The sequence below is a fragment of the Myotis brandtii genome, unplaced genomic scaffold, assembly GCF_000412655.1.
Source record: "Myotis brandtii unplaced genomic scaffold, ASM41265v1 scaffold115, whole genome shotgun sequence".
In the NCBI taxonomy this organism is placed as follows: Eukaryota; Metazoa; Chordata; class Mammalia; order Chiroptera; family Vespertilionidae; genus Myotis; species Myotis brandtii.
In genome coordinates this window covers 14,150,037-14,160,734 of record NW_005353967.1, presented here as the reverse complement: position 1 = coordinate 14,160,734, position 10,698 = coordinate 14,150,037, and the positions used below count along the sequence as shown (strand labels likewise).

General features: G+C 39.5%; 1 protein-coding gene across 3 annotated transcripts in view; it reads right to left on the bottom strand.

Moving 5' to 3' along the window:
- The window catches only part of NAIP (NLR family, apoptosis inhibitory protein), a 47,655-nt gene that overhangs the window by 7,756 nt on the left and 29,201 nt on the right, over positions 1–10,698 (bottom strand). For all 3 annotated transcript variants that reach the window (XM_005857997.2, XM_014549458.1, XM_014549465.1), the window contains 4 exons: positions 7,722–7,803; positions 6,707–6,764; positions 4,364–6,478; positions 461–625 (listed from right to left, as the gene is read on the bottom strand). In XM_005857997.2, coding sequence (XP_005858059.2) covers positions 461–625; positions 4,364–6,478; positions 6,707–6,764; positions 7,722–7,803 — 2,420 coding nt within the window. The remainder of the gene's footprint in view (positions 1–460; positions 626–4,363; positions 6,479–6,706; positions 6,765–7,721; positions 7,804–10,698) is intronic.

Genomic DNA, 10,698 nt, shown 5'->3' with positions numbered 1-10,698 from the left:
TATCCCCCCCCCCTCCTCTCAAAAAAAAAAAAAAAAAAAAATAAATAAAAAAAAAAAAAAAAAAAAAAAGCTCAGCCTTGGTAGTAGTTAGAATTCCTGTGTTTGAATCACAGGCTACCATTTCCTTAGTTGGGGTGAACTTGAGCAATTACCTCTTTATACCTCAATTTCCCAGCTGTAAAATGAGAATAACAGTATTTTACCTCTTGAATGGATATGAAGGTTAAATGATCTCATATTTGTAAAGTGCTTGTAATAATTTCCTAGCATGTAGTAAGGGCTCAATAATTACAAATAGCTCTCTATTCTCTTAATGAGAAAGCGCTATTCCCCCAATTTACCATGGATACAGGCTTTACCCATAGGTCCACAGAAGCTTTTACTCTTAAATGAATGAATCATTGGCCAAGTAGCTCTACCAAGTAATGTAAGAACAAGTAAGTCAGTGTGCCATCCTTACCTATTTTAGAAGGACCATTCTCAGCGGAAATTTCAATCAATAATTTCTTCATATTGTGGAGATTTAGAAATTCTTCAGGAATAACTGAAAAAACATTTTTTTTGTCCATATTCACAGACAATTCTTTCAGGCATGGGAACTTGTCCAAATTAGGAAAGAGTTGATCTAGAAAACAGCACACAGTTTCCCGTTATTTATGTAAAGAGTTCCAAAATGGCAAATTTGAAACTGTCATTTTGATTCATCACACTATTTTCACATGAAAAGTTTTCACATACTGTTACTGGAGAAAAGCGTGTCTAACCCCCTTGTTAGTGGGAGTGGGGTCCTTGCCATATGCCAAGAAACAGAATTTTCTGAGACTTGCACAGGAGGATGCAATATGGCAGAAAACTTTATTTCTGAGGAATTATATCCCTGAGTTTCCAAAGCCCTATTTCACTCAGAAGTGTAGCTGGAGTTTCAGTAGGGCTAAAATCAGAGCCGGTATCCAGAATTATAGTTCCATGTTGCAGCTGGGCCCAATACAACCATTAGGCTAGCTGCAGTCCATTAGTTCATTAGTCCACTGTGTGTGTGGGCCACTTAGGAGAATGCCAGTAAGCCAAGCATGAGCCAAGTGTGCCAAGAGGAACCAAGAGAGTGAACTCCTTTATTCAGGGGATTAAATATCCCAAATTTCCAAGCACTTACAGTGGCCACACCCATTCTGGCCAACCATCTCTCTCCCCGGGTGTGACTGACAGACAAACCCCTTCCCTCTGTCATCCCAGCCTTACTAGGCATGCCTCTATCTTCCCTTGGTTGGATCTCTCCCCAGTGTTCTTTAGGGCACATGCTTATAATGTCTGGTCTTCTCTTTGCTCCTTTCCAATTTTTTATAACTAGCTAATTACAAGGTGTCAATACCATAAAACATTCTTTTCTAGAAAGTACATATATGAAGATACTGCTTTATGCAGCACTTATTGATTACTGTGTGGGAAGCCTTGTGCTACTGTCCAGATTCACAAAAATAAGACCTCGTCTCAACAAATACAACTGGATTTCCACATGCAGAAGAATGAAGTTGGACTCCCTACCTCCCAGCACCATATACAAAATTAACTCAAAATGGACCAACAACTTAAATATAAAAACTATACAACTCTTAGAAGGATTCTTAGATATGCTACTAAAAAGCACTAGAAATTGGACTTCAATCCAATTTAAAACAGTGCATCGAAGGACATCATTGAGACATTGAAAAGACAACCTACAGTATAAGAGAAAATATTTTCAAACCATACATCCAATAAGGATTTAATATCCAGAATATACAAAGAACTACAACTCAGAACTAAAAGGCAATACAGTTAGCCCTGGCTGGTTTGGCTCAGTGGATAGAGCATCAGCCTGCGGACTGGAGGGTCCTGGGTTCAATTCCAGTCAAGGGCAATGCTATGGAAGATTTTAACACCTCTGTCTCTGTGATGAATGGACCAAGTAAATAAAATTTTTAAGATTAGAATTTTATTCACCAGACATGGAAAACCCTGAACTCCACTATTAGAGAATACATAATATTCTCAGGCATTTAGAGAATATCTATATGACGTGATCACATCAGGAGACAAAGCAAATCTAAAACACCAAAATTATAGAAATACAAAAATGGTTTTAATATTAGAAAATCTACTTATCTAATTCTTCAACCTTAATAGATTTGTTTTTAAAAAATCAAATTATCTCCACTGATATTAAAAAGCATTTGATGCCAAAACCGGTTTGGCTCAGTGGATAGAGCGTCGGCCTGCGGACTGAAGGGTCCCAGGTTCGATTCCGGTCAAGGGCATGTACCTGGGTTGCGGGCACATCCCCAGTAGGAGATGTGCAGGAGGCAGCTGATCGATGTTTCTCTCTCATCGATACTTCTAACTCTCTATCTCTCTCTCTTCCTCTCTGTAAAAAAATCAATAAAATATATTTTAAAAAAAATTTTTTTTTTGATGAGAATGTGGAGAAATTGGAGCCACCCTCCCCTCCGCCCCCATGCCCTGCCCTGTACAATGGTCATGAAAATGTAAAATGGTACAGCCATGTCTGGCCAGTGTGGCTCAGTGGTTGAGCATTGACCTATAAACCAGGAAGTCACGGTTCCATTCCTGGTCAGGGCACATACCCAGGTTGCAGGTCAATCCCCGGTAGGGAGCGTGCCGGAGGCAGCTGATCAATGATTCTCATCATTGATGTTCCTATGTCTCCCTCTTACTTCTCTGAAATCAATAAAAATATATTTTTAAAAATTAAATAAAAATGGTGCAACCACTCTGGAAAATTAAGAGATTTGGAGATTTCTCAAAAATTAAGTAAAATTACTATTTGCCTTAGCCCGTTTGGGTCAGTTGTTAGAGCGCCGGCCCATGATTAAAGGGTCCTGGGTTCTGTTCAAGTCAAGGGAACAAACCTTAGCTGCATGCTCAATCCCCAGCCCTGGTTGGGGTGCGTGTAGGAGGCAACCAGTCGATGTGTCTCTCTAGTGTTGATGTTTTTCTCTCTGTCTCCCCATCCCACTATGTAAAAATCAATGGAAAAAAATATCCTGTGGTGAGGATTAACAAACAACAAAAACAAAATTACTATTATTAATATGATGAAGCAATTCCATTTCTAAGTAAATATCTAAAAGAATTGAAAGCAGGGTCTCAAAGAGATATATGTACACCCATATTCATAGCAACATGACTTACAATAGCCAGAAGAAATAATACAAAGCAAAGCACACCTAGACATATAGCAAACTGTTGAAAAACCAAAGCCACAAGAGCAAAAAGTAGAAATGGGGAAAAAAAATTAAATATTATTTACACAAGTATTAAAAAACACAAGTACCTAAGAATAAATTTAATGAAAGAAATAGAAAGCCTACACTGAAAACTTGCAAGCATTACTTAAAGCAGTGAAAGGAGACACAAGTGGGAGATATTATTTCCCATTTATTTTCCAGACAGTACAGTGTAAGCTCTTCCTTCCACTTATCAGATAGGGTGAGGGCAATCCTCAGGCATCATCTTTACGTACAGATCATTCTTTTACTAATAAGTAATTTGTGTCTGCTTATTATTATTTTTATCTGAGTTGTTTGAAATTAGTTAATTTTCATTAATTTTTATCTGAGCTGTTTGAAAAACATTCTTTTTTTTAGAAGATATATATATATACACACACATATATATATATATACATATATATATGCTTTTATTTTTTTCCATTGATTTTTAGAGAGAGTGGAAGGGAGAAGGAGAGACAAACATCACTGTGAGAGAGACACATCTATTGGTTGCCTCCCACACATGACCCCACCAGGGCCGGGGATCAAGCCTGCAACCAAGGTATATGTCCTTGACCGGAACTGAACCTGGGACCCATCAGTCCACAGGCCGACGCTCTATCCACTGAGCCAAACTGGTTAGGGCTATGCTTTTATTTTTTAATTGAAAACCAAAATGCATTCTACTGGGAAATATTCTAAGAAACGGGTCTACAATTCCCTCAGTTACCCATTTTCCATTCCTGTTTTCTTTCCAGCTCTTTTTAAAAAAATATTTTTTTCTTTATTGATTAAGCTATTACATATGTGTCCTTATTCCCCCATGGCATGCATACATGTCTTTTGGTTGATATCTCCTCCTTACCCCCACCCTCCCCTACTTCCAACATTCTATTTAGAAGCCTTTCACTAATTCATACTACTGACAAAAATAAATTACTGAAGGTTTATATTATATCTATTCTATCAGCAAGCATTTATGGTCTCATGCTTTCAGAAGTTTTATCCACCTAAAACCAAGAGTAAGCAAATAAAATTACTATCAGAATAGCCAATTAAAATATATTCATACACACACACACACACACACACACCTGTTATCTGGGTTGTTCCTGAGACTTCGAGGGATTCCAGGGAAGGCAGATTGAGAAGCAATTCCTGTTCTACTGCATTCAGCTCAGATTCATTTATGGAGCACTTGGTGAAAGAAGCTTTATACTGCTCAATAGCTGGGCAAAGGCTTTCAATAAAGCCCCTGCTTCCCCTTAAGTGAAGTTCAATGTGCTGTGAAGCTGAAAAAACTGCCATTAGAACCCTGAGCGTCTCTTGGTCCACACCATCCATATTAGTCACGTGGACTTCCAGAAGAGGAATCTTGTGCTGCTTTGGAGAAAGTTTCCAATAGCCAGTGCTGATGTCTGGTGGTGCTTTGACAATCATACTCATAAATCTCAACATGTCTTTCTGTTTTTCAACTATATTCTGCTCCCATTCCATCATATCTTCAAAGGCAGCAGCACAGTCCTGTTGTATAGTTGGTGCCTGTGATTTGTCCCAACATCTCTCCAGACATGAACTATCTGATACAGGTGACATGATTTTCATGTTTCCAGTTACAGAGACTTTGATGCTCCTCAACAATAGCAGGCTTTCTGGATGGTCAAAAAAATACGGTAAATTAAGCATATCCAAAGTCAGGGTTCTCCCTTGAAGGAATTGCAAAATAAATGGAGAACATGCTTCAACAGTGTTGCTTTGATAAGCAATTTTTATAGCAAAAGTCAGTAAATGTTTTGAAACCAGTGAAAAGCAATCTTCTGGAGATAATTGCCACAATGACCTATATAGGCACACGCTCTCTGAAACTTCCGGATGGTGCTTCAGATCGTCTTTTTCAGATAGATTCTCCAATGACTTTTTGTTGTCCAACAAATGAAGCAAATGAGATACAATTTTTGGCCCTGCCTTTGTTGAAGGGTAGCAGGAGACATACATCAAAAAATTCTTACAGGAACTTAAAGTCATCATGGAAGAGTGGATTTGTTTCAAATAATAAAGTCCCAAGTCTTGATCTTCTTGCCTATCGGAATCCAGGAGTACTATCAGCCCCATCCCAGCAAGAAATTCTTGGAATGCAGGATCTAAAAACTGATAGACTGGTCTCAGTCTCTGGGCTGTGAATTTACTCATCAGGCACATGGTTAGATCTTCATCTTCGTCAACTCCTGCTTCTACAAGGTCATCATCACTAAACTCAAAGCAAGAAGAGAAAAACCCTTTCAAGGCCAGCTTACCACAGGAGGACACATTTGCTTTGAAACGTTCAGCTGAAAGTTTGTGCTTTAAGGATAGGCATTCTATATAGGATTTGAAAACAGTCACATGATCATAGGACCGGTCAAAAGGGTTTCGAAACCAATTAGCACAAACTGCTGCTACAAAAAGAGGAGTTTTCTGAATTCCCTGCATATCTGCATTCATTTTAAAGTGAATCATAAACTTTTGCAGACGGATCAAATCATGAGAAAAAAACTTCCGTAATATGTAGACAGTATTATAGAAGGGAAACGCTTTGATCTCTAGAATCGTATGTAGGTACTGTCGGATGTCCTTGGTCCTGTTTGTGCGGACGGCAATCAATAAACAGGTCCTTGATGAGTGGTTCTTATGAATCAGTTTTTGTATGACTTGAGGGACTGAGCACATTTCTTTGTAGTCATCCAAAAGGAATAACACCTGATTCTTTAACTGCTGCATGATGTTCCTTAGGGACATTTCAGTAACAGATCCTTCTGTCTCTAGGAGTTGGTCACAAATGATGTTGGCCAGCCCTTGGTCTAGTCTGGTAGAGTTAAGGGAGAGATAGAAGACCAGCTGGAACCTGTTTAACAAGGGACAGCATCCTGATGCCCATAGAAGAGCTATTTTCTTCAGGAGGACTGTCTTTCCACTACCAGCTTCACCCTCCACACACATGACAGAGTTCAAGTTGGCAAAGACATCAGACAACAGTACAGGCTTTTGCACAGGAGTGCTGATGTGTTTTGAAGCAAGGGACAGATCACAACTCAGCAAGTGGTCTGTGGCCAGACTGGAAGAGACCTCAAGCATATACATGCGGCGGAAACTGGCATCGGTGTAGGCTTCTTTCAGTCGCTGGTTCAGGCTTTTTGCCTCCTCAAACCACTGGGCTTCACTCTGGGCTGTCTCTGTGGAAAGAAGAAAGGAGGCACAAATACAAATCCTCTCTCTTTTAAAATCCCCTACATATAAATATATGTACACATATACAGGGTGTCCCAAAAAATGTATACACACACGTTATCAGCTGATTTCTATTACATTTTGAAAATCAAATGTATTTTAATAAACACTGCCCTTATTATTTTGGGGGGGCACCCTGTATATAATCCCATGAGCTATTTCAAAATCCTTACCTGGCACTAGAGAACTAACTGCTGCTGAATCTTCAAGACTGGTTTCACTTATGGTTTCCTTTGAAAATAAAATCCACTATTAAATAAATATTTATATAAGGGTGAGGTATCATGTTACAATTGGGGACCAAACATTACTGAAATACAACCCACCCTCAAATATTTATGCCTGTTGAAAAGAGGAATGCTACAAATATGGAGCAATACATGATCTCCAAACTCCTCAAGTGTGTGCTCCTAAGTGGCACACACCGGGGAGTCAAGCAGAGATTACTGTCCAGGTAATCAGAATCATAACATCTAGTGCAAGACAGCCCTCCAAAAATCATTAGATACAGCTACTGACCTAAGTTATTAACATGTTTAATATTACATACCTGCAGTGTAGGAAGGTTATGTTTCTTCCTTAAAAAGTAAGCCATTTAAATATCCCCAAGCTTTTTTCTTCAATTTCATTTTTCAGCTAACAAATATAAACTTAAACCAAATGAATAGCCAGTTACTTTTTATTTCTGTGGGGTGACAAACCTAATATACCTAACATACAGCCTCAAATAAGGTATGTAGGTGTGTATGTGTATATGTGCGTGCGCATGTGAAATTGATAACGGCTTATATCCCAGAGAACTATGACCCATTTAAAGGGGTCAACCTATTATCTGGGTTTATGATTTCGTTGGTCATTTGTTTTTGTAAAAGAAATATCTTTCCAGCCCTGAGAATGGCCAAGTAGCAAGTCAGACCTTATTGTCCTCCAAGTGAAGATTGCGTGGATCTGAGCACCTCTGAGTCTAAAAGAGTCTGGGCCCCAAAGTAGAAGGGATTGACTCTACATTTAATGAAGCGAGGTATTATATCTTATTTACTGTAGTATTCCCATCTGCACCTAACACATCATAGATGCTTAATAGGTACTTGTTAAATTTATTTATTTACTTATTTAGGATAAGCAATTCCTGTTCAAACACAGTTTTCAACTATGTACTGCTAAAATAAACAAGATGGTGTTCATTACCGTCAATTCAGAAAGCTCATCGTGGCTCTGCAGGTCTGGAATCACTTCTGCAGAGGCCTTCAGATTTTGGAGAAACAGACAACTAAGCACAAAAGTTAAAAGTTATAAAATTAGTTGTAGGCAAGTAAGTCTTGGCATTAGGTTTTTAAAAATACTGTTAGAGTTTTAATGGGAAAATTTTAATATAAAATTGACATTTCTAGTGATCTGTTCTGTCAGTGTCATTATCAAGCAAGACATTCAGACTGTAGCTGTCAGCAATAGAAATGTAAGTGTTTTGTAAAGTAATGAGGGGGATAACACTCAAACATGAAACCAACTAAAATGAACCTAAAGAATCAAAAATAGAGAAGAAAGCACTGGCTGGTGTAGCTCAGTTGATTGGAGTATCATCCTGTACACCAAAAGATTGTGGGTTCTAATCCCAGTTAGGGCACATATGAGGCTATGGGTTTGATTCCTGGTCCATGCACATGCCAGGCACAGCTGATTGATGTTTCTGTGTGTGTGTGTGTGTGTGTGTGTCTCTTGATTTCTCAAATCAATTAAAAAGTGTGTGTGTGTGTGTGTGTGTGTGTGTGTGTGTGTGTCTCTCTCTCTTGATTTCTCAAATCAATTAAAAATAATTAATTTTTTTAAAATAGAGAAGAAAACTTTATGGATTCTGAAACAAAGAATAAAAGAGAGTAGAAAAACTGGTTACATCCAAATAAAGTCTAGAGTTGATAGTAAGGTATCAATGTTGGTTTCTTAATTTTGACAAATGTACCATGGTAATGTAATATATATTAGTATTAGGGGAAACTGGGTGTGGGATTATAGGAACTCAGTATTATCTTTGTACTTTTTCTCTAAATCTAAAATTAGTCCCCAAAAAAGGTTTATTTTTAAGCCTGGCTGGCATGGCTCAAAAATTGAACATTAACCTAAGAACCAGGAGATCAAGGTTCGATTCTTGGTCAGGGCACATGCCCAGTTGCAGGTTCAATCCCCAGTAGGGGGCGTGCAGGAGGCATCTAATCAATGATTCTCTTCATTGATGTTTCTAGCTCTCCCTCTTCCTTCCTCTCTGAAGTCAAAAAAAAAATGTATTTTTTTAAAAGGTTTATTTTTAAAACTTCCAGCAGAATGAAGACAAAAGAATGGCCACAAACATACTCTCTAAAAACTACTTACCAAGCATCATGAAACTGGAACATATTACTCTCTAAACCAGAGATGGGGAACCTTTTTACTGCCAAAGGCCATTTGGGTATTTATAACATCACTAGTGGCACGGTGCACAAAATTTGTGCACATTAAAAGGGAATTAATTAGAGGAAGTATTTTAATCAGCTTCACCTCAGTGCTGGGCGGGGACACACGCAGGCAGCGCCATGTCCCAGGCCAGGGATGCAGGCAGGCAGCTTCCCCTCAGCGCTGGGCAGGGATGCATGCAGGCAGTGTGACGTTAGCACTGGGCAGGCCTGCTCGCACCTTCGCTGGGGGTGGAAGTCCCCACACCCGTCCCCGCCCACCAGCTCCTGTGCACGTGTTGCCTGTTGACTGGTAAAGACTGGGACACCTTTAGGACCAATTAGCATATTACCTCTTTATATATATAGATTTGTGGGGCCATACAAAATTATCAACATAAAAATTATATTTGGTCAAACATTTAATTAACTCACCCATAATGCCTTGGCAGGGCCAGATCAAATGATTTTGCAGGCCTTACACAGCTTGCGGGTTGGACGTTCCCCATCCCTGCTCTAAACTTAGATATGATGTCTGCCTGAAGAACCAAGGGAGAAAATTCTAAAGAGCTCTGCCCTAAATAATTAACTTGGATAGGTGAGAATTATAAATGTCAGCAGGTAAATGAGAAAACTAGGAACAACCAACTGGCTTGGGCTTGTTTTCCTGCTGCAAAATCACAGAAAACCAGGAAAAAAAGCAAGAGGACACTCATTTTTATTTTCCTAGATGGCTTGGAGATGACTATAGAAATAGGAAAATAGCAAGTAGGACTTTTAATGTTTTTGTCCAAGGTCACTATGCAGATAGACCCATCAAGAAAAGTAAAAAATAGACTTTTTTCATACAAACAAACCCAATACAGTTAGTTGCCAGCAGACTTGCATTCCAAGAAATGTTAAAGGACGTTCTTCAGTTAAAAGGAAAATTATAACAGAAGGAATTCCAATTGGTCCTCCCAAAAGAATGAAAAATGCCAGGGATGGTAACTAAGTGGGTAAATATGCAAGACATTTTTTCTCTTTTTAAAATGTATTTAAAAGGTAATTGTTTAAAGCAAAGATATAATAATATATTGTGAGATTTATAATATGTATAATGGTAAAATCTATACTAATAAAAGGGTAATATGCTAATTAGACTAGACATCTTCCATACATCCTTCTGGACAAAGCCACAGGGGCAGAGGCCGAGGCAGAGGCAGTTAGGGGCAACCAGGCTGGCAGGGGAGGGCAGTTAGGGGAGACCAGGCAGGCAGGCAGGCGAGCAGTTAGGAGCCAGTGGTCCCAGATTGCAAGAGGGATGTCCAACTACCCATTTATCGGGCCTACACCGGCAGTCGGATATCCCCCGAGGGGTCCTGGAATTAAGAGGGTGCAGGACCGGCTGAGGGACCCTGCCCCTGTTCACGAATTTCATGCACTGGGCCTCTAGTATCTACACTAATAAAAGACAAAGATGCTAATTGACTATACCTTTGCCCAAGCCATGCCCACCAGCCTTTCAGAGTGACTATATGCAAATTAACCCAACCAAGATGGCAGCAGGCAACCACGGAGCTGGAGCAAGCAGGAGGCTTAGTTGCCCTGGCGATGGAAGAAACCAAGCTTCCTGCCAGCCCTGGCCAGCTGTAGCCTCCGCAAAAGGCAACGAAGTTTCAATTATAGAAGATAAATAAATCCCAGATAACTGCTTCCAGCCAGCCTCCACTGGGAGCTTGGGTGGCTGGGGGCCGTGGCCA